This window comes from Microtus oregoni, unplaced genomic scaffold (assembly GCF_018167655.1).
Source record: "Microtus oregoni isolate MIOR12 unplaced genomic scaffold, Mior012 000060F_ref0000265, whole genome shotgun sequence".
Lineage (NCBI taxonomy): Eukaryota > Metazoa > Chordata > Mammalia > Rodentia > Cricetidae > Microtus > Microtus oregoni.
Window position 1 is genome coordinate 1,462,765 of NW_024543870.1, and position 25,621 is coordinate 1,488,385.

Consider the following 25,621-nt stretch of genomic DNA (forward strand, 5'->3'; position numbering starts at 1 on the left):
TTAGCCACAGAGGGTGAGTGGTGGTGGCACATGCCTTTAATCCCAGCACTAGAGAAGAATACAAAATGGGAGGAGATAGGTCTCAGCTCAGTCTCATTCTGAGGACTAGAGGAGGCAGGATTGCCATTTTGGTCTGAGGTAGAAAGCTAAGAGTCAGTGACTGGCTTTTTGCTTTTCTGATCTTCAGGTTGAACCCCAATATCTGTCTCTGGGTTTTTATTATTCATGCTATAGCTTTTGGGGCTGGAGAGATGGCTCAGTGGTTAAGAGCACTGGCTGCTCTTCCAGAAGACCTGGTTCAATTCCCAACACCCACATGATAGCTCACAATTGTCTATAACTCCAGTTCCACAGGATCTAACACCCTCATACAGGCAAACAGATGTACATGAAATAAAAATAAATAAATCATTTCTTTAAAAAAAAGAAAAGATGCTTTTGGAGGCTGAAGATGTAAGTCGGATGGTAGTACGATGGCCTAGCATGAACAAAACTCTGGATTCTATGTCAGGCAAGCATTAAGTCAGGTGCAGTGGCACACCCCCATGATCCCTAAACTTGGAAGGCAGACACAGGAAAATCAAGAATTCAAATGCATCCTTGGCTATTCAGAGCTTGAGGTCAGCCTGGGCTATGTTACACTCTGTCAACAACAATAACAACAAGAAGATATATTTAAGTCATTTAAGAAAATTCCTAGTAGGTTGAAGAGGTAGCTCAGAGGTTAAGAGCAGTGGTTGCTCTTCCAGAGGTCCTAGTTCAATTCCACATGGTGGCTCACAACCATCTATAATGAGAGCTGGTGTCTTCTTCTGGCCTACAGGGATATATGCAGACAGAACACTGTACATTGAATGAATGAATGAAGGAAGGAAGGAAAATTACTAGCCTATGGCATGCATGTTTTTACACACTCAAAATCCCAGGATTTAGAATCCCATAAGCAGGAGGATCAAAGTTCAAAGCCAACCTGGGCTACACATTTCAGAAATAAGTTTTACACATCCTTCCAAGAATTCTTTTTTTACCCCCCCTTGAGAATTGGTTAAAATGAGGCCATGGCAAAGTGGAGTAAGTCTTTAGTGTGTCGCTGTCATTTCAGCAAGAGAGTTCTTAGAGCTAAAACCCCAAAGCTCTTTGCTATGACGGAGGCGGTATTCACTGGAGTAGGAAGAGAAGTATTTCAGATTTTAGTAAAGGCTGCTGAACAACATCTTACCAAATAGAGAGAAGAATCAAACATGATAATTACCTTAACACTCATAACAACAAGATTAATCCCAGGTAGATTACAGACTGAGATGTGAAAGATTAACAATAAAGTTCTTATAAGACAAAATAGGAGATGATTTTCTAAACATATTTATGTATGTATTTATGTTCATATTATGCATACACACATGTAATGGGGGTCAGGCTCCACAAGGCATATGTGGATTGGAGAACCAAACTCCTATTGTCAGGCCTGGGTGTCAATTTACCCGCTAGCCATCTCACCGCCCACTTTTATTCATGAGGCAGTCCCTCCAGGAAGGAATAAGGCTTGCCTATAACTTCTGATCCTCCTGCCTTGACCCTTCAAGTATATAGCAGCTGTTTGTCACTATGCCTGCTATCTGTGTATGTGCTGGGGTGCATAGCCATGTGTGTGAGGATATTTATATATGTGTGTGCACACGCTAAGCAAACATTCTACAGCTAAGCAACATTTCCATCTGTAGAAATATTATTTTTGTCTTAGTATTAACCTTTACTATTTTATACATTTTATTAATTCTTTGATAACTTCATACAATGTATTTGGATATTTACCTCAACTCCTCCCAGATCCACCACCCCAATTTTGTGTCTTTTCATTCTTTTTAAATAACTCACCAAGTACAATTTGTATTACTCATGTACTCATCAGTATGGGGCATTCACTGGAGCACAGTCAATGCAACAAAGACCAGACCCTTAAATAAAACAGACTCTTCCTGCCCCAGCAGCCATTAGCTGTCAATAGCATGCAAGTTGGGGGTGGGAGCTTTGAGCCCCTCCCTGCTCCATGACCGGCTTGTACTTGTGCGGGTCTTATGCTGGTAAACAGCTGCTGTGAGTTCATGGGCACAGCAGTCGTGGTATGTCCAGAAGACAGGGACATTCCAGTCCCCCTCTCCCAGCCAAGGAATAGTTTTTAAACTCATATTCCATTTTCTTCTCTATCCTAACCTTCATGCAACTTCATTAGACACCTCTTCATTCTCTACTTCATGTGTACAGGAAATGACCAAGAGCAGTAAGAGCACAAGGGAAACTGATAACACACGTCTTCCCGCCCCAAATCAAGCTTCACTCTTAACTATTATTTATTTTTTTATTTTTTTAATATTTATTTATTTATTATGTATACAGTATTGTCAGTATTGTTTGCATGTATCCCTGCAGGCCAGAAGAGGGCACCAGATCTCCTTACGGATGGTTGTGAGCCACCACGTGGTTGCTGGGAATTGAACTCAGGACCTTTGGAAGAGCAGTCAGTGCTCTTAACCTCTGAGCCATCTCTCCAGCCCTTAACTATTATTTATTGATAATAATAGAAGACAAGTATAGAATCCTTCCGTCCTTCAGAAAAACCAAAGTTTATTTAAAGAGAAGGATTTCATTAGGGTTGAAAAGGAAAGCCCAGGGCAGATGGCTGTAGACCTCAGCAACTGCTGGAGAACAGGAATGAAAGCGAGGTCAGCCACATGGCAGAAAGAGGGGAGCTTGTGATCAAGTAAGGAAGCCCAGAGGAACTGAAAGGCTGGCTTAGAGCAGAAACATAAAGCCTCAGAAGAGCAAGCAGGCTCTGGAAGTGGTGCGCTACGGCTCTGTGAGCCACGGGGTTTCTTTCTAAGGAGCGCAGTCTTAAAAACACCTAGATAGGGGCTGGAGAGATGGCTCAGCGGTTAAGAGCATTGCCTGCTCTTCCAAAGGTCCTGAGTTCAATTCCCAGCAACCACATGGTGGCTGACAACCATCTGTAATGAGGTCTGGTGCCCTCTTCAGGCTTGCACCCAGACAGAATATTGTATGTATAATAAATAAATAAATATTAAAAAAAAACAAAAAAAACCCCACCAAGATAAATGTGGGAGGGGAAATGGTATAATCACCTTCAGAAAACTAAAACAAACACCGCAATAAAAGTAACATACAAAGAGAAAGTTATTTCTACAACAAATTTACACATAAGGCAAGAACAGTTACTGGAAGGCGTGAATAAATAAAACAGTAGAATTATGGCATTCCTTTTTTAATGAAAAGTACAATTCCACTGTATAAAACTTCAAAACCTTGGAACATCTATCACAATACTACTAAAAATAATTCACTAATGTGATTAAAAATATATCCAAGTAGTATAGATAATGGTGGCTCACTAGGCGAAGTGCTTGCCATAGAAGCACAAAGACCTAAGTTCAAATCCCCAAAACCCACGTAAAGTCACACACAGTAGGCTCTGTAACCCTAGTGCTCCTCAGGCAGAGAGGGGGAATCCCCGAAGTGTACAGAGCAGCTAGCCTGGTACACGCAGTGGTGAACGACTAAAGGCCCAGTTTCAATAAAAATGCAAAGAGGACCAACCCTTGAAGTTATTCTCTGACCTCACGTGTACACTGTACCATATGTGCACCTACATGCCACACACGTGTACACACACAGTATACTCATTCTGTCTACCCCAAAGTAAGATCCATCTTTTGTGTAAATCACTAATTCAAACCTATAAAGTCCATATACTCATATTTCAAAACCTAGTTTTTCATTGCAAAGCTATGTTTCACTAAGTACTAAAACTCAAAAATCTACCCCATAACCTTGCAAATTCTCAATATTACTACACCATGGCTTGCTAATCACCATTATACTTTTGTTGTGCCCTCAAATGAAACTTATCAGTTTTTATTTTATTTTAAAATTCAATAATAACAGTAAATATTTCCTTAAAAGTTGTAAATGTTTACTTACATATTCAGGCTTTAGTTTCTTATCTCCTCCTCGCACAGCCACTTTCTCTAGTTTATCTATAATGGGCCCAATCATTTCCTCATCTTTCAGCTGAAGCTCTTCATGAATTATTTCTATATCTCGAATGGGATCTACACTTCCTTCAACATGCGTGATATCATCATCTTCAAAAGCACCTAAAGTGAGTTAAAGAGACCCATTCAATACGCAGATAAAGGAAGGAATCAGAGTGAACAGAGTGAAGACTTTAGATGGCGAGCAAACAGCTACAGCAAATCAATTATTCTTAACTCTTCTCAAGCAGACCACAGTATCCCCCACCATTTGGTAACACTTAACATACTAACCACAGAAATAACCATTCAAGAGCGTCAACATTGAAAAAACTGATACGGACAAGTTAACATTATTATCTTTATAGGAAAAAGAACTTTTATTCCAGAGCTACCGGTGGTTTTCAAGTTTGGGATATAAAGACACTGAATGCAGGCATGGAAGCCTGAAGTTCTAAACTGCACTATTAGGGTTTCCAAGGGAAACCAGATTTGGGGGGAGCTCAAATCATCTGGCAGACCTCTTCTCTGCTTCAATCTACTTTATCACTGTGGTTCTGACGGTGATTAGATAATGAACCACTCAGACACACAATTTACACAGCAGCTAATTTCATCGGCCTGATTTGAGGGTATGGTTTTTAGGGGGCTATCAAAGAAGCAGATGAAGGTGCATTTGTCGTATGTGAGTGACAACCATTCACACTATCTGAACAAAATAGTGCTGGCCCTTATTAGAAACACATGCTATTATCACATATTTAAAGTGCAGTTGAAGCCATAATTTCAAATTGCCAACTGGAAACATAAGGGTAAAACAACCAGATATTACTGAAGCATGTGTACTGACTTCATGCCCTTCGGGAGACATAATGTGGCAACATAATTCAGCTGGGATTTACTCAAATTACCAGATAAAGAACAGTATCACAAAAATGAATAAATGCTATGAAATATTATAAACAGAAAGCAGTGATATAGGCACAAAACAGTAAACACACATAAACAAATTAATTTCATCAAAATCATCCATTTGATTATACTGCCTGAGAAATGTTTTCTAACATAGAGTATCAATTATTTTAGACAGAAGTATTATAGACTTGTGAGATAGCTTGAATTTGAGAAAGAAATAGCAAATACAGTTTATTTTTATGAAACATAGACTAGGACATTCTTGTTACAGGTTATAGGGAGTTCTAAAACACAAGCGCCGAGGATTTTTCATCTTAATGTAGATTGTTCAGCCATACATATATACTGCTATTAATATAGGTATTTAAATATTTAGGTGCTTTGGGCATGAAACTGATGTATCAAATGTCAGAATTTGAATCAACAAAATAAGCAAAAAACAAAAACCAAAAAACCCAAACTGGGTGTACTTCCTACTAAACACAACAAACACATAAGCCCCAGCTGACGGGCACAATAGTGTTTCTTACTAAGAACAACATAGGCAGCATTGCCAGTGACTGAGATAACTAAGTCCGTCTGGGGTGCAGGTGAGTCGGGAGTGTTTCTGTGGCATTTCAGTGAGACACACCTGTAAACCTAGTACACGCAGGGTGGAAACAAGAACGTCAGAGGTTCAAGGTCATGCCTGGCCAAATCAAGAGGAAGGAGGGGGGGGAGAAAAAAAAAAGAAACAACTGCATCTTCTATGACACTCAGTGAAAATTATCCTGTACAATTATCTTTTTATAGAGCTAATGACCACAGGGAGTCAACAACAGCCCTGAAAACTAAGGAACAGCGGACAGGAGAGAGGTGCACTAGGCATAGTAGTGTTTTCAGTTTTACCCCAGGAAGAAGGGACGGTTGGATGAAAACTAAAGAGGTGGAGTTGAACCTGCCGTTATTTCCAGAGGATCTAAGGCTAGGTTATTGACCAGAGCAGGGACGGGGAGCGGCCGAGCACCTAGGGGGAGAGGCTTGGGATGAAGATAGTAAAGGAAACGTGATAGGACTGCTGGGTAATCTTTGTGGTGGAACCCAATTTAGAGCTAGTTTATGGCCAATCTTTTTAAAGTAAGAGTTTGAAAAGCAAAGGTTTGTTGTATTTAATATTTCAGTCTTTCTCTGTACACACACACACGGTTAGACACAACATATAGTAATAATGATTTTCTCTTTCTGGCTAATTACTGTAAGACCAAAATTGTAACTAAAATTTAGAAACCTTTTTAATACAATCTAAAAATTTAAAATAAACTTTTTTATTGTGTTTTAGAAAAAGAGTGGCCTATTTTATAAAAACTGTTCATTGTGAAAAGCTTAAGTGAGACAAACTGATAAAGAAGCTTACATTAACGTTCCTATGCTTCTAGTAGAATTTCAAATACCAGGTTCCTCACCATTATCTTGGGCACTTGGATAAAATTGAGGGTTGTAATTAAGAAACTGCATTTAAATTTTCCTAACGCATTTACTGGGTTCTGTTGAACACCAGAACCATCAGCCTTTACGGACACATGGACTAGGTGGTTTTACTCTCTGTCACAGAAGTCATTTCTTCTTTTCCTTCCTTCCCGTAAATGTTTGTTCACAGATTGTTCCTTTGATTTACTGACACCTTAGGCTATTAGTACATCCTCCATTTCACAAATTCTTTCCCTCAAACACTTCATTCAGTAAATTTAAGATTCTATATTGAATCAAATATGTTAATCGCTCCAGGACATTAATTTCACTTTAGTTGCTGCCTTCCTTCCTCCAGTTCAGACCTAAACATTCTGAAAGCACTGCCTACATCTGCTAAATCTCCATGTCTTAAGCCTTTTTATAACTCAAACCATATGCTTCCACAACACTATCAGAAATCCACTATAGCAAGGACCACAAGCACTGGTCAGGTATCATGGGACACCCATGGATTCCTAGTATTTGAGAGACGGAGGCTCAAAGTGTAAGTTTGAGATTAGCCTGAGCTATACAAGACCCTACATGAGGGAGGGAGGGAGGGAGGGAGGGAGGGAGGGAGGGAGGGAAGATGGATTCACGGCAACGACTAGCCTTCCTGATACCAAGTCAACATTCTTCAAGACTGACTGGCTGCTCACCTGAGAGCACCAAGTCTTTCGTGGCGTCTGTGTAAGCACAGCCCCCTTGCTCTCCGCTGTTGTCTTTATGAGTTTCTTCTCAGACCCTTTTCTTTTGTATGGTGTTGGTGGTTTTGTTCATGTGATTTTTGTTTTGCTGGTGCTTAAGAATGAATCCTCTCATGTGATAGATAAATATTCCACCAATGAGACACACCAGCATCTCTCATACTTTGCTATCTTACTTCTTACATCTGAGTTTGCAAAATATTCTTGGATGCTAGATGTTAGGAGAAAATGTCAAGCTTCACAGCAGCACTGCACACGCCGCAGGCCACGGAAGCGATATTCTACACAGCACACCTAGGGCTGTCTTGTGTATAAAAGGATACAAGATCTGGTTGGACCTGTTCTTCTATTCTCTACACTATAAAATGCAGGGATAAAGAATTACTTGATATGCAAACTGCCACCATCAACACACATGCAAACTACAATATGACTCGCTAATTATAACATTCCCAACCAACATAAGTTCCCTTATAAATCTACCAATGTGCTAAGTCTGTGAGAATTTCAAACAAAAACAAGATTTTGGTCTTGTACACTGTACAAACTAGTTGGCAAAACAAACTAGTCTGTTTTAAAAAAGCATAAATGAGCTAAAAACAAACAAAAACCAGTAGGATCTCAGATATAATTAAACAGTTTAAAAATAAAAGTTCACAGAGGGCCGGGCGGTGGTGGCGCACGCCTTTAATCCCAGCACTCGGGAGGCAGAGGCAGGCGGATCTCTGTGAGTTCGAGACCAGCCTGGTCTACAGAGCTAGTTCCAGGACAGGTTCCAAAGCCACAGAGAAACCCTGTCTCGAAAAACCAAGAAAAAAAAAAAGTTCACAGAGGTATATGTTCCTCAAGCTGAACTGAAGGTTGAAAAGAACCTTAGTGGAGAGGAGTACACTGAAGAGGGAAAGACACAGGAAGCTACAGCTAGCAGCGTCAAGTGTGCTTCTCATTTGTTAGGCAGCAGGAAGCCAGCAATGGCTCTCATGTAAAGAGCGTGTTTAAAAGACCAACCAGAAGTAGGAAAGAACTAAAGGCAGTGGCAGCACACCACTGTACCCCAAATGCCATGAGAAGAAACTCAACGGGATATGAGTGGGAGACATAAAGACAGGATGAATGTCAGCTGCAGAAAACAACTCCAACTAGAGTTGGAGGCAGGCTGTGGTGGCACACACCTTTAATCCCATCATTCAGGAGGGGGGGGGGGGAGATATCTCTCTGAGTTCAAGGCCAGTGAGTTTCAGGATAGCCTGGGCCAGGCAGAGTAGGTGGAAGGCAAAAAGAGAAGCTGAGAGATCACTACATGGTTTCAAGTCAAAGGATTTTTATATGCATTATAGTAAAGCCAATGCATAAAAACTTAAAAGCCCACACTAGATATGAAGCAAAAGGTATTATATAATCAAACTGAATACTTGGTAGGACAGTGGTTCTCAATCTGTGGGTCATGACCCCTTAGGTCCTCTAACTCTAAAAATATTCACATTAAAATCCATAACAGTAGTGAAATTACAGTTGTGAAGTAGCAGCGAAAATAATTTTATGTTTGGGGGTCACTACAACATGAGGAACTATATCAAAGGGTTGCAGCATTAGGAAGATTGAGAACCACTGCTCTAGAAAAAGAGATAAGAAACGCCATATCAAATCAGCATCAAGGCATCTGCATATTATTACATTCCAGCTTGTCTTTCAAGGTAAACAGCAAATGTTCTGAAAAATCTACATTTTAATTCATTCCTACCAAAACCACTAAAAAGTCAGGAAGCCACATTTCTAAAGCAGAAGATATAGGCACACATATGCTTTTAGGTTGAAGTCAGCATAGAAAACAATGAGCTGGGTATAGTATTGTCATCAGTGCACACCATTTGACCTTTTCTGTCTCTTCCCAGTCATATCCCTTCCTGTCTCCACCTCCCTAGTGCTGGGATTAGAGGCATGGGATCCCAACTGTAGGGATCACCTTTGTATGGACCTCTGTTTCTCTTTTAGACAGATTCAATCTTGTGTAGCCCTGGGCAGCCTTGAACTAACAGAGATGTCCTGGGATTAAAGGTGTGTGCCACTACTGCCTGGCCTCCAGTAGTTTAGCTCTGCAGTCTGATCTTCAGGCAAGCTTTATTTGCTAAAACACAAACAAAATATCACTACAGTCTGTAACTCCAGTTCCAGGGGGTATGTCGTCCTCTTCTCGTCTCTGCAGGCACCAAGCACTCAAACAATGCACATACACACATACAAGCCAAACACTCAAATACATAAAATACATTTAAAAATTTTAAATCTTAGTAAAACAAAATGTACATGTAGCTGACTTTAAGAGGTTAATCTAAAATTAAATAAATTATAAATGATTCACAGGGAGCTTTTGCACCAGTTAATTAACTTATATGGAAGCAATCAAGAATGCTGTGATTAAAAATAATCCAGATCTTAAGACAAATAAGTATTTACTATAAGAATAATAAAGTGGGTCAGTTGAGTTCCGAGAAATCATTATCTTCCCTTAATTTGAAGACTTCATTAAAATTAAAAATAACATACTCTTTTTTTTAATTTATTTATCTTTATTCTATATGTATTGGTGTTTGGCCTACATGCATGTCTGTGTGATGATGGCAGATCTCCTGGAACTGGAGTTACAGACAGTTGTGAGCTGCCATGTGGGTGCTGGGAATTGAACTCAGGTCCTTTGGAAGAAGAGCCACTGGGCCATCTCTTCAGCTCCCAAATAACATACTTTTAAGCAATGAATTGAAACAAAAATATTGGGTGAGGAAGGTAAGATAGAAAGAAACAGATATAAAAAGATGAGCTCTGTTGAAATGGAAGCTTCTAGTGGGATAGTTGTAAACAAGAAAGCCTTTGATTTTGAGTGTCACACTTAACTGACACAACTATAGTAAACACTACTATACCACAGTTATTTCAGGCGTACAAAACCCCAGAAAATCCTGCCCAACAGCTACTAGTACTATTCTTACACTGTACATAATTATACAATCATACCATCTAAGAAACCCCTAAAGTCACTTAAAACTTATGAATTATAATTCAGAGTCAACACCTGTGGTTAATTATATTCAACCGCTCGAGGGCTTCACATTTTTAGGTGCTGCGATGCAGTGACTCTCTCTCCACAGAAGCAGAGAGAAGTTGTTCCTTAGTGAGAGGAGGGTTCGCCTCTCAACAAGATCCCACTGCTTGTTCTATACTGTAACAGACACTTTAAATACACGGACAAATTTGATATTTTTATTAGAATTGGGATTCATTGTACCTAGAGTGTGGAGCTACTTCTGCTGTGCAAGTCTCCTGAATAGCATCTCACTAGTGTCCTGACTTCTAACACACCATGTGTCTTCACTAGTGTCCTGACTTCTAACACACCATGTGTCTTCCACCTGTAGGAAAGGCCTCCCTCTAATATCTTCTCCATGTGCATATCCTCAGCTCAAGCTCACATACATATATATAAAGCTTAGAAGGCATATATAGGGACATATACATATATATAGGGATATACATACATACATATATATATGCCTTCTTTCTAAGCTACATCCTTCTCAGCACCAGATATTTTTAACTGTTACACATTTCCAATTGGATAATTAGCTACATTTTACTTTTTCTCATTAAGATCATCCTTCTTATCCCCTAACTAAACAGTCTCTGTAACTCTACTTTGTTTTATTTTCAGATTTGACTGCTCTCATGTCATCTACATAACGAGTCTATGTGCTCTCTGGTGATCATTAGTCTCTCATGCTACAAAGTCAGACTCAGGAGAGATCTCAGACCACATTTCTCCAAGTGTGCCATGCAGATGGAAGACAGTGAGCAACTGAGAAAAATCATAAGACCACTTTCTTCTCTGGAACTCTATGCAGGTGCTTTATAAATCTAAAGGAGTAGAGCCCAGCACTAACTGATGGGGAATTCAGAGATGACAAGAAATTATAAGGACTTTTCTGTATCCGCTACCTTACATGTTTGATATGCTCAGCACTGGTTTCCTAGCAATGTTTGTTGAATACGTTAATATGTGCTGTGAAATTTATCTTTTGCTGTTTTAGCTTCTAGAATGTACATTTCTTCTATGACATTATATATTTTCAATATGAATAAATACAGAAACATTCATTGATTCTCTTATTCATTATCTTACCTTACACCAAACTGTGTATCTATCAGCTCTGACCAAGACACAGGTGGAAATGGAAAGACAAGATCAGTCAGCTAGGAACAGGATCATTTAATATTTGAAGTGCACATTACAGGTCATATGAATAGAATGGACAGATTACTGCAGCAGTTTAAATACAGGGAAAGGTCAGAGGAAACTCATGGAGATTTCATTTCAGTGAGACCGAGGCTATGAAAACACTGTGTGTGAGATGCTTTGGAGGTAGGAGGAGGAACAGTATTCTCAGCAGACGCAGGACAGAGTGCAGAAGAAGGCTGGGAAGGCTGAGAGAGTTTCAAAGTGCGCTACTGTGGCACCAGCATTAGAAAATAATCCAAGATTTGCTGCTCAATCTATTTACTGAACGGCAGGTAGCACATGTGAAACCCTTTATTCACAGAAACATAAATGGCAGTAAAAGCCCTTTCTATGTCCTCTGCATTTCACCCTCCCTTTACAGAAGGGGAAGAAAGCAGAATAAAATTAGTTTATGCTCCCCAAGATATTTACAATCAAATAGGAAAGACAGATCAGCATATAATAAATGTAAAAAAAGTTAATCTAGAATAAAGGATAACAGGTTGATGGGAAAAACCCTCAAGGCTTCAAACTAGAAAAGAGGCAGTGCACAGAGCAACTGGAATGTAGATTCAGATTCACACACAGGCTTTGATGGAAGTATAAATTATTTTTAGTAGCATATTTAAATGTATTGATGCTGTGATAAGAGAGAAAATATTATTTCTTCTAGAGTTTTAAGCTGGTGTTTAAATACTTGAACAATGTAGACATGTAATAGCTATTAATTTTAAAAAGGCCTAATTAATAAAAATACAGATTAATTTTAAAAACAGCTGTTTTATACAGCCGTTCCTCAAAATATTATTGGGTTTTTACTTTAAATTCAGTTTTCTAATATACAGAAGGGGGGAATAAAGAAATAGAAGAATTCCTCATCATTTATTTGGTATTGGAATACAAAGATGATGACTATATCCACACTATATCAGGGGATCACATCCTTGGACCAAACGAAAGTATTATTATGGAAGTAGTAGATACCCTCAAACCAGGCAACATATGTCAGACAAAATGATTACGCTCTTGGCCACACGACTCACAGTTCTAAGGTAAACCAAGACTGGAGAGACTGAAGACAATAAACAAGTATGTCCTTCGGAAGCAGACTGCCTTACGTAGGATCTTACTTTCCCGCCAGTCTTCCAACACAACCCACTTGAATTGGCCCAACAAAATACACACCAACTACTTGAGAGATTTCTAGAAGCCTACTTCAACAGATCTCATCTGTCCACAAAAATCTAGCCATGACCACGGATAGTTAAACCAAAGCAAGTACTCACCACCAGGTGGTGCCAAATCAAAGCCAGTGCCAGAACGACTTGGATGGGCCTATACCTTATAGCGTTTATTACCCCTTTAGCTAGTTATGCAGGTCTACCTCTGCTATTTCCTTCACATAGCAAAAAAAAAAAAAAAAAAAAAAAAAAAAGGACTCCATATCTTATGCAACTGACACTTGTGGGCCCACATACACATTATAGCACGGAAGACGCAACTAGTATACTTGGGGGAGGGATAAAGAGATGATAGTAACAGTACAACTGGGCTTACTGACGACTACTTATAAATGAGGATGTTCGTTAAAAACTGTACTCTATTTCATATGCAGTCTTCAAAACAACCAAGGAGTTATTATAAGAATGCAGTATGCAAATATTCTGGCATAACCAAGACTTCAGGCAGTTAGATAGGAATACAAGGAGGACGGTCAGCTTACCCAATGGTTGCTGCACTAACAACCATGGTCTTCACTCACTCCAGATCTTTAACAAAAAGGGAAGGGAAAGGATGCAACACTGCTGATCAAATAACCACGTTAGACCTTCGTCTTTGAAGGACAGTTCAGGGAACTACAATAACAAGATACAGGATTTTGACACTTATCCCCAAAGTGGGGGAATATAAATGTTGAATTCCTTCAAAAATTAGCTCAAAAATTGTAGCGAAAGACTTTATGGCAAACTTGCTGACATCCATTTCTGTCTTCTCACCCCACCACTAGATTGTCAGCACTGCCATAAGCTCTACCTGTCGGGATCTGATGGCTGTATGTTATGTATTCATCTGAACAGAACCACTACACTTAGTTACAGGCTATCATCAACCAATTCATTCTCTTGCTAAAATCAAGTCATCCAATTACTCCTTGACTAATCAAGGCTGTTTTGGCTTTTTCTTTTTTCAAAAGGTACTCAACAGCATAAACAGTTCACTTACAAGAAATGGAAAGGGGCTAATCAGCAGAATTATTGTTTTGCTGCTACAATTTGCAGTATTTAAATTTAGTTGCTGATTGGACTGAAAGTTTTATGATATAGCATATGAAACTAGTTTAACAGAACCGACACTGTGGAGCTGCATTGTCTTGCATGACCGTACCGGCCTACTCTGTAGAAAAGAGAATTAACTAGTGTCTTTAAAAATAAGGCCATCTAAAGTTAGGCTTCACTGCTCTTTCCCACATGCACTGGATCTTAACACTAAAGGTGCCTGAAGAACTGATTCCGGAGCACTGTTTTAAAGTTGGCAACTATGCCTGCGCTTATAGACATGTTTGCTACAGTGAATAAGACACACAATGACATTGACTATTCCGATTACATTTATTTGGGTTTAAGCAAACTAACATGGCATTATCTGGCTATTATTTAAGAAAATAAAGTATCTAAATAAGTATGTATTTTAAATAAGTATGCTACCTTATATAACAGTGAACATTTCATTTATAAAATGAAGAGTATTTCACTTAAATTCTAGCTGCACATAAATTATAAAAAGTTATTACACATCAATATTGCTATACTTATCAATGCAGGTTTTCTGAGAGAATATCTAACAGGATGTCTGAAGCTGACCTCTAACACAAAACTTTGAATTATTTTTATATTATATTTATATTCATTATGCTATTTTCAGGAAGGTATTTTCACCCTTCAAACTTTGACTGAAATATAAAAAAATAATTTGTAAAGAGATGTAATGATATATTCACCAAAATATCATATTTTACTTTGTCATTTTGCTATTGTATGCATTATTTTAATTATAAACTAATTACAAATATTTTCTAAAATGCTGTTACATAAAAATGACTAGTTTATCTTTTAAACAAACTCTTTATACATTAAAACAACTTCATATACTAACCGCCAACTAGAACATAAGCCATAGAAAGGGGAGGGAAGCATACTGGCAGAATTAAAGCAAGCTCTGAGCCTTTTCTGTGTGTGCACACGCAGAGAACATTACATACGAAGAATTGTATATAGTACATATCCATTATACAGAATTATTAAAACTCTACTCCCATCACATGTGCTATAGGGTCATCTGACGTATACATCAGTATCTCAGAAAGCCTCCACTTCACAGATGTGCTGACAAGGCATATTAGTACCAGCACATTTCAGATGAATTATCCATCTATAGTTTTTAAATGCTACCATTTTAATTAAACCTGATTATCTATGTTGAAATTCAAGGAAGTAAAAAAATTTACAAGCAAAGTAAATTAACAACAGAGCACTCCTAATATTCTTTAACGATGAACAATCCTCAGAACGGGCACACCTGCCAATACATTAGGAAAAGTAAAATCAACTATCAAGTGGAAATCAGATGCAGGCGGCCCTGACTTCTCGGGCCGGATTTCCAGCCTCCTTTGTGCTTTGTTTGGCGCCACAGCCCTTTAAGTTTTGTCTTCCTAAAGCCCTAACTAGTCGTAATCATTTGCAGCCTAATTGTGGACATTTATCTGCTTTTCTTATGCATAGAACATAGCTATTAAAGCTGAATGGTGATGGTGTGAAGTATAGGTTAAATTGGGTGAAATTAAAGCAAATTACTCCGGGATGTGGAAATCTGAAAATAGAAACCACCAATGATTTGCAACCCTCTTGATGATCAGCCTCACAGAACCCTAAACGACAAGAAAACTTACATATTTTAAAGTTAACTAGGTTTTTAAAAACAATATGTATAAATGTATTTTTAACTACATGTACTACTTATAATGGTGGAAAGATTATTTGTTTAACTCAGCTGCAATGTCAAAAGGATCTCAGATTTCTAAATAGTGCAGTTCATCTTTAAAATAAGATTCCCTTTCCTTTATATAAATTTGTACCCATAAAATGTGCTTAATTGTATCAAATATGATACCATGTTACTGTTAGCTAAGTTTTAACCCTAGATAAAAGCATTAATACTAGAGACAACGTAAAACTGAAGTCATAATAATGAAAAAATTAACAGTGTGAACAAAAACATATCTATATCCTATTTGTACATATGCCAAATATAAATCTGCATGTGACTAGCAGAAAGCCTGTCCGTGGAAGCCCAACAACACGTGCCAAAGGTTAAGATATAAGAATATATTTTCACTTCTCTAAAAGTGACCTGCAATGCTCTCTTAGGCAGCAAAGTGAAGCAGTATAAAACCCACTATGGCACAATTTATATTAGCTTGGTTTAGAGCAAAACAAATATGAGTCATGAAATCGATAACCATCTGATTATATGACGCTCAATAAAAAGATGATTTTAGGCATCTGGGGGACAGAAGTAAGTGGCATGATACTGATACGTACTCACAAAGAGCTGCCGGCACAGTTGGTGAAGAAAGAATAGGCATAGATGGAACCAAAACATGGTTGGCTGCACGAAATGGAACTGCTTAAAGGGGAATTCTGAACTCCCAGATAGGAAAGAAAGGGCAAAAGGGGGACAGAGAAAAGTAGTTTACAGAGCACATGGCCCTTGTAGGAGAAAACTGGGTTACAGCTAGGCAAAGACAAGGATGGAATGCATAAGGTACATTAAAGACACAAAGAGTTTGTCTGAGGGAAATTCAGAACAGCAAGAGTATGCCAGAAAAGACACTAATTCTTAACAACAAAGAGCCTTAAAACTTAGGAAGAAACTGGAACCCCAGAAAGGTATAAGGCAGTAGCATAACCAAGTGCAACAACCCTCAAATGGTGATACCTCTAATTTTTTAATGGTTCTGTAACAATTAAAGGTGATTAACACCAAAACTCTGGTTCCTGGAATATTAGCTATATTCCCAGATGGGGTCTTTCCTTTTCTGTGTCTCATACCAAGTCTGAAATTACTGCTCTCTAGTTAATAAATGTATGCTCATGTATTCATTATCTTTGTCTTACAGTCAGCACAGATAAAACTCAATAGTCATTATGATAATAGTCAGCTACTGCTAGATTTTCATTTGTGTATATTTTAAAGCATACAACAATACATCCTTCTAAAGATTATTAAAACTTAACCAAATGCACATAATTTTCTACTTTCTGAAAAGCAGGCTTACTCCCCAACCCCACCTAGGGTATGGAATCAAAATTCCTGGACAGAATTAATTACAATGTGATATAAGAATTGTTGAGAACTGAAACTGGAGAGATGGCTTACCGGTTAAGAGCACTGGTTGCTCTTCCAGAGGTACCAGGTTCAATTCCCACCAGTCTTAAGGTGCCTGACAACTGTCTGTAACTCCAGGCCCAAAAGATCCGATGCCCTTTTCTGGTCTGCAAGGGCACTGCACACACATGGTGCACAGACATGTAGGCTTATAAAACACTTATTCACACAAAATAACAACTAATAATTAAAACCTAACATTTAAAGAAAATGGTTGGGAACCCTTTCTCTTGAGGGTGACACTGGAGGAGGAAGAAAGGAGAGCAGCTGTTCTCCGTCCTCCTGCATCCAGCACATCACCACCCTCTTCCTGCTTTAGGGCTGTTAGGCTGTTGCTGGAGATTCTGCATCTTAGAGAAAATGAGGCTACGAGACAGATGGTTCCAGGATCACACTGATCAAAAGAGAGAACTCAATAACATTTTATTACAAAAATCAGTTAAGTGGTGGTAGAAATACAATAAAAACAGAAAGTGAACTTTCAGAAAAGACCAACAGAACAGGGTGACAGATTACAGAAATCATGCAGTCAGTATTGGACCCATACGAAAACATGGAGCGCCTGTGGAAAAGGATATCACAAGGCTTTTTCTCCTCTCATGGAGTACAGAATTCCTTCATTTAATCACATAAAGACAAAAAAGAATTAGATTCATACTATGCCATCCTTTACTGGAATAGACAGCACAGAACCAGTACAAACTGATTCTGAGAACAGGGAGTCTTAAAAACCACTCTGTTTGGACATCCCACAAAAGAATCTTCACTGCCATTTTCATGAACAATGAACTTTACTACATAGTTAATGAAGAGGAAATATTTTTATTACAGTTCTAACAATGAAATTTCATCAGGACTACATGGCTTCAACTCTCATAATAGTATCATTTAAACCACTATTATGAGGTATTACCAGGACAAGAAAGATATTTTCCAGTCAGGAATCATAGTAAACATGCTTTTAAATGACGCATGCACGTGCATGTGTGTGTGCGCGCACACACACACACAAACACATATTTTTGAGTCAGGGTCTCTACATAGTCCTGGAACTCTCCATGTAGACCAGGGTTGTCTTGAACTCAAAAAGATCCAACTCCCTGAGTGCTGGGATAAAAAAAGTGCAACCCCACACCTGGCTTTAGTTCCTAAATCATATACACATAGTTCCCCTGCCTAAGTTAACACAAAAGTCAGGTTTGACAATATGTGCTGACTTCTGTTAACTCCCAACAGTTTCCTAGGAACTCAGGCAGCTGCAGATTAGATTATTCTATCTTCCTATAGTGACTACTCAAGGAGCAGCCACGTGACTTAGCTATTCACAGTGGAGAAAACTTACTAGGAAGGCTGAGACAAAGTCTCAGATGTGAATTAAAAATGAGAGACTAATCAGAAGCCATTTTAGCCTTGTTGAATGTATAAGACAGGCTGACTCATGGTGATTGCCCTCTCATGATGGAGCAGGGACCAAGGTTGGCATCACAGCTCAAGAAGCAGGCAGACACAGGATTCCTGACTCGGGAAGCAACAAAAAGCCAGAAATGATGTCAATGGAAAAGTTCAAAGGGAAAGGAAAGAGCCAGAAAAAATAAAGGGAACCCTCCCAGTTAGTGTGTCTTCAACTCCCATTAGAACCATGGACAGGTGGCAGACTCAAAGCAGATCAGAGGTAAAGTGTCTGAAACGAGGCTGAAGTCACCTCTAAGATGTGGAATTGACAATCTAAGATCAGTTTCCAACGGATACAAGAAAGCACCACATATTGGAGAAAAACAAACAGGGAATCATAATACTTGTAATATCCAGGTAGAGCCAAAATTGCCTATGGGAGGCCAAGCCTGCTATTAGGAGAAAAGAAAACAAGTGAGATTGAACTTTGAGATGGCCTGGATGCTGGAAGGAGCATAAAAAATTTAAGTGTCCCTCAAAACTATCTTCAAAAAGTGATGTACAGAATGAACAAAAAGGATGTAAGGGTGATCTGGCTGACCTGGCTGGCTAGGCGGGGGTCCCCTTCCTCCCCCAGCACTCCATGAGAGTTCCATGTGCGTCCCTCCTGAAGCTGCATGCTCAGTTGAAGAGGACGACCTTCCCAGAATAGAGGAGGGCCGGTCTTCAAGGGTCAAGGGTATATGAGTAGCTGCACGGCCCTGCTAGAACCCCCAAACAAGCTCTCAAAATGAACAAAAAATAAACCCCCAAACAAGCTCTCAAAATGAATTTAAAAAATCTTATTACTGGTAATAAGAGAAAAAGGAAATAACGAGGAGTGGGGTGGAGTAACAGATTAAATATCTTTAAGGAAACTACGGACATTTAAAAAAAACTAAGATGACAAGAGAGTATGCTTACTTAAAGAAAACAACAGAAATGATATAGTTTGTATAGAAATAAATAAATCTGAACAAAATGATCATCAGAGTTCCAGGAACAATGGCCGAATGGAACTGGAAACCTAGGAGAAAAAAGTATATAACAGAAACTTTCATAATTAATACATAAGATTGGTCCAATTTATTGCAAGAAAGAAATTTATATAATGAAGTTCAATGAATACAAGAAGAATAAACTCAAAAAACTTCAAGGCTGGCAGAGTTGTAGCAGAATGTCACAAAAACAAGACAGAAAAATGTCTCAATTCGTGGCTGACATCGCACCAGAAACTAAGGTGGCCATGAGACAATAACACACAGAAAGAAAAAGAGACCCTGTGAACCAAAAATATTTTACTCATTAATTCATTTTTATGAATGAGCTGAGATGAATTCATTTCCAGATGGAAGAAAACTGAGAATGTATTGCTAGCAGTCTTATGCTAAAGGACTTCAGGGTTAAGAGAATGGTGGTGGAATAGGTAAGTTCCAGATTTTTAATACAAATAAAGAAATATGTTTTAAAAACTTGTTATGTGATGTATTAAATGTCACTGAAAAAGTAACCCTTTGAGATGATCTTATGTAATACAAGTTTTAGTTCAGTGCTTTAAATTGTAAGGTTCAGAATATATATACTTAGCACAACTACAACATAAAGAATGGACAGGGAAAATGGGCTTAAGGAAACATCCAAATTTTCTATATTTATATGAAGCAATACAAAATGAACAATAAAAAAGTTAAGAATACTTGTTCACAACTAAAAAGTTAAGAATGCAGATTGTAATCACTAGTGAAACCTCTAAAAATGAATTTTCAAAATCTAGTCAATGAGCAAAATTAATACTAAGAGTGGAAGATGTATAAATAACCAAATAGTACAAAAGAAAGAGGAAGGAAGGAAGGGAGGGAGGAAAAGAAAATAACCATAAGGATAAAGCATGCTAACAAAGTAAAACACCCACATATCGAATCAAACCTATAACTAAGTCTGCTAAACAACGGCCAGACTGAAGTTACGGCATTTACCTAGCGTAGTGAGGCCCTGGGCTCAATCTGGAGAACTGGGGGGGGGGGGGTGTTACAGGACTGCCAGAACTGACCCTAGATATAACTATACACAGTGCATAAAACACAGCTAAAGCATAAAAGACACAGTAGAGGTGAGCAGACCGAGCAGTGAGCACAGACTGTAATAGCTCATACAGTTAATCACATAAAAATGATTTCAAAAAAGGACTGCCAGAAATAGAGAAATATTTTATAGTAAGGAAAAAGTGCATTCATCCTCCCTTACCTACAGTTTTGCTTTCTGTGGACTTAATTACATGAAGTTTTAATTAATTACATGGAGAATTTCAGAAGCTAACAATTTATAGATTTTTCAACTGTAAATTCTCCTGCATAATACGATGAAATTGCGCTGTCCCGCTTGTGCCAGAAACTATCCCTCTGTCCAGCACATCCATGTGGTAGACACCACCTGCTCATTAGTCACATGGTAGCCAGGTAGTTACCTAGGCTATCAGGTCAACGGTCACATTACCACTGCACCTGAGTTCAAATTAACCATGTTTAAATAAATAGAACTCCAAGACGCAAGGGCTTTAAGTGGAAAGATAAATATTCTTGGCTAAAAAATAAGCAAGGTTTGATAATGTCCACACTTTCAGCCACTCTTAAGGGTCAGTAGCAAGAGTGGCTGCCACTTCTCTCTGAGCTCGGTCACATCAACTACTCAAGAACAGCAAGAAAAGATGCTAGAAAACATGCCGAGAAAGACAAAGATCACGTAAACAAGCCTGGGACAAGGCCAAAGAGAAGTGGTCGAAGGGCAACATCCAAGCAAGCTCAACAACCTAGTCCTGCTTCAAAAGCACTACATGGTAAACTCTGTTCTCAGCTTACTCCACTTGCCACATGAGCAGTGGGCTCTGGGACTGAGATGTGCAGCTCCCTGGCCAGGCTAGCTCTTCAGGAGTTCTGCAGTAAAGGACTCGTCAAACTGGTTTCTAAGCACAGAGTTCAAATAATTTACACCAGAAATACATACAAGGAGGCGCCCCAGTGGTTGGCAAAGATGCACAAACAAAGTGCAAGGGACAGTAGTTTACTTGGAAAAATAAAGCCTTATTAAATAAAAAGGGACTATGGAACTGACTGGGAAGGCATGATATACACATACAGGAATAACATATGTCCAGGGGCCTAAGAATAGTTTCAAAATATAGGACACTGGCATAAAGTTAAAATGGACACACATATATACTATACACACATATATACTATATAAATACTTTACTAAATTGACAGTAGACAAAAATTCAGTAGACATCAACTTTGTCGCCATCATTTGTTACCAACATTGAGTAGTCACATTCCTGCCCTCGTTCCAGTCTCAAATTCTCCTGCCTCAGACTCCAGGGTAAGGGAATAACCAACATGCTTTCCTTAAGAAAGCACATTCTTTTCAACAGCACAATACACTTGACTCACAGTGAGTCAAAACCTAATTCTCAATGAATTTTAACAGACCAAAATCATACAAATGATTACTGACTATAAAAGAATTAAGTTAAAGCCGGGCGGTGGTGGCGCACGCCTTTAATCCCAGCACTCGGGAGGCAGAGGCAGGCGGATCTCTGGGAGTTCGAGGCCAGCCTGGTCTACAAGAGCTAGTTCCAGGACAGGAACCAAAAGCTACGGAGAAACCCTGTCTCGAAAAATCAAAAAAAAAAAAAAAAAAGAATTAAGTTAAAAAGCATTAAGAATACTAAGAGATTCTCAAATATTTAGAAATACTTTTTTCCCTGCAATACTGAGACTGACCACAGAACCACACACAGGCCACACCGGTGAACCCCAGTGAACCCCAGCCTACACCCATACACATCTCTTTCCATCTCTGGTCCGAGGAATGCACATGCTAGCTTAGCAGAAGAGCGTTTGCCTAGCTTGCCAAGGCTCTAGGTTCTGCTTTTAGCACGATAATAATAACAATAATAATAATAATAATAGTTCAAAGGGCTGGAGACATGGCTCAACAGCTAAGAGCACTGGCTACACTTCTAGAGGACCTGGGTTCAATTCCCAGCACCTACATGGCACCTCACAACTGCCTGTTAACTGCAGTTCCAGGGGATCTGACACCCTCACACAGACATACGTACAGGCAAAAACAATGCACATAAAATTTTTAAAAGTTATTTTTAAAAAGGGTTGAGGAAAAAACCAAAAAGGCTGGGCAATGGTGGCACATGACTTTAATCCTAGCACTTGAAAGACAGAGTTAGGCAGATCTCTGAGAGTTCAAGGCCAGTCTGGTTTACAGGACAAGTTCCAGGACAGCTAGGGCTATTACAAAGAGAAACCTGTTTTGAAAACAACAAACAAAACATGGGGGAGGGGGGTATCAAAGTAAATGATAAATAAAACTGAACTATAAAATTACATGGAATATAGGTGAAAACGTACTTAAAAGGAAGTTTATGACTTTAAATAATTAAGAGAAAAGTTCAAAAGTCAGTGACCCGAGGCCCCCCCACTTTTCTAATAAGAAATTGAAAAGAAAAAATTAAATTCATATAAATGAGTGCAGTGACAGGCCTTGAAATCTCAGCTGTTCAGGAGGCAGATGCAGGGGAATCACTTAGCCTAGAAGCTTAAGAGTAGTCTGCACAGTAACTGAGACCCTATCTCAAAAGGAAACTACACACACACACACACACACACACACTGCAGATAAAAATGAGACTTGTGAAATAATAGGAACAAATAAAGAATAATCAATGAAACCAATAGTCTCTTGAAAAGATTAATAAAATTGACTATGTCCTAGGTACATTAATCAAGAAAGGAAAAAGATAAAAAAAATATGTCTTACTCCAATATCAGTAATGAAAGAGGATATTACTATGTCATAATAAGACGATAGATTAATACTAGTAAATTCAACAATCAAGCTGAAAGAATAAAAATTCTAGAAATAAACAAATGATCAAAACAAAAACATACATAAATTGTCTTCTATCAACTCTATAAGCTAGATTAGATATAGAAGCTTCACCATAATAAACAAACAAACAAACAAATAATCTAGGCCTAGAGATGGCTCCACTGGTAAATTCTTTCCATCATTTAGAAGAGAATGAACAACCATCTCTAACAAATCCATCAGAAACCACCTCATTAATTTATTAGGTTAATATTATCTGAGTGTGAAATCAGACAAAGACCACAAGAAAACCAAACGACAGGCCTTCAAGAACATACATGAGGGCTGGAGAGATGGCTCAGTGGTTAAGAGCACTAGTTCTTCCAGAGGAATCGGGTTCAATTCCCAGCATCCACATGGCAGCTCACAACTGTCTGTAATTCGAGAGGACTCAATATCCATGGCAAAACACCAATGTGCATAAAATAAAAATAAATTAATAAAAAAAGAACATATATGAAAAGATCGCTAACATTTTAGTAAACCAAAATACAATGATCTACAGGTATGATGGTATCATAATGAAATGCATTATTTGTATGCTAATAATTAATAAAAACATATATGCAGCCAAATGAAAATACAAATTTAACTCCTCTATATAACAACCACAAAATATAATGACCACTAGTTAGGCATGACAAAACTACCAGATGTTCCAATGATATATGCAAATGTGTCTTTATAGTTCATTAGCAAGTGTGAGACAGAAACGGAGGTACTGGAACTCATGTGCACTGGTGAAAAACTGCTTACAGCCATCTTGAAAACCAGTGTGGTACTGTCTTAGAGCTGAACACACATTTTCTATATGCTTCCAGCAACTTGTTTCCAGATACTTACACCCCCCCAAAAAAACCAGAAATATGTATTCACATAAAAATATATGTATAGAGATGCTTAATATAGTAAAGCTGGGAACAAATTAAAATAGTCACCAACTCACAAATGGATAGCAAATCGTGACAGTCAATAGTATTAAAGGCTATCTGGCAATAAGGTATCAACGTGAAAACTACAGACAAACTCAAAAGTATGCTGGTGAAGTTAAACACACACACACACACACACACACACACAACATACACACACACACTATATGAGACTCCAAAAATGCTAAACCTGTAATGAGGGAGAGCGGAAGAATCAACAGCCACAAAACATGACAAACACTAACCAAGGAGGCAGAAGCAGGTGGATCTCTGTGAGTTTGAGACCAGCCTGGTCTACAGGAGCTAGTTCCAGGACAGGCTCCAAAACCACAGAGAAACCCTGTCTCGAAAAACCAAAAAAAAAAAAAAAAGAAAAAAGAAAAAAAACATGACAAACACTATAGAAGGTGAAAACACTCTGTATTTTGATAGGTGACAGTGGGTACGTAAGACTGCCCACCAAGAAATGTATGGTTCTGTTTTATATATATACATATATTCTATGTGCATTCTATAGATATAGAATATTTATTCTATATACACATAGTCTATATGTATATCTGTAGATAGACACATAGAATATATATATATATATATATATATATATATATATATATATATATATATATTCCAGCTTAATGATGTTTGGAAAAAACGCCACTTAGAGAAACTTGATATACAAATGTCTTTCAGGAGGTTTCATGTATGTTTACTTAAGCTTGACATTACTGCCACTTATCAAGCAAAAAGATGTTTTTACTTATTTGGAAATTTTTACAAGGAAGCATAGCAGTTTACTGGATGATCATATGAATTTCAAAAACTATTTTCTTCTGCTCTTTAGTTTCTAGAAGTAAAAGTTGATTCTGAGTATCTCAGTTAATAAAAAGAGAAAAATCAATGTGAAGTACTGCTACAAATGCATGTAAGAAACATTCTGGTACAGAAAAGGCAATTAAGACTCTCTCCCTATTCATTTGGAAAGTGTCCTCCACTTGCTCTCAGTGGTGTGCGGTCTTTTCAACACTCCTCCAGGTTTGTGAGAAGGCTCTTGACACAGTGTGAGGGATGGAAGAGGTGAGCTCTCAACATGGGAAAGTCTCGGACCCTAAGAGATAAGGCGTGTCCATCCTATCACCAACATGATGATGAGTTAAAATAAAACCAAGAAGTCACACTGCTATAAAAATTTTACTTCCAAAAGAAACCATTTTATTGTGACATTAAACTCATTGGTGCAAAATCTTGTTTTCCAAAGATTTCCTCAATAAAGCAGTTGGTCTGAGCTGTGTAGTTCACCATGTTACAAGCACCGAGCTGAACAAGCCAGGACTGAGAAGCGTCTTCTGCACGTTGCTGTTGTCCCACATCATTCAGAACAAACCTTTTTAGATCGTTAACTACCACAGGAGTGCTGATTACACAGGCACCAGCAATTTCCTAACCAAT

General features: G+C 38.4%; 1 protein-coding gene across 1 annotated transcript in view; it reads right to left on the minus strand.

The window, feature by feature from the left end:
- The window catches only part of LOC121439283 (obg-like ATPase 1), a 123,905-nt gene that overhangs the window by 62,770 nt on the left and 35,514 nt on the right, over positions 1 to 25,621 (minus strand). The window contains exon 5 of the mRNA XM_041639757.1: positions 3,994 to 4,169. Coding sequence (XP_041495691.1) covers positions 3,994 to 4,169 — 176 coding nt within the window. The remainder of the gene's footprint in view (positions 1 to 3,993; positions 4,170 to 25,621) is intronic.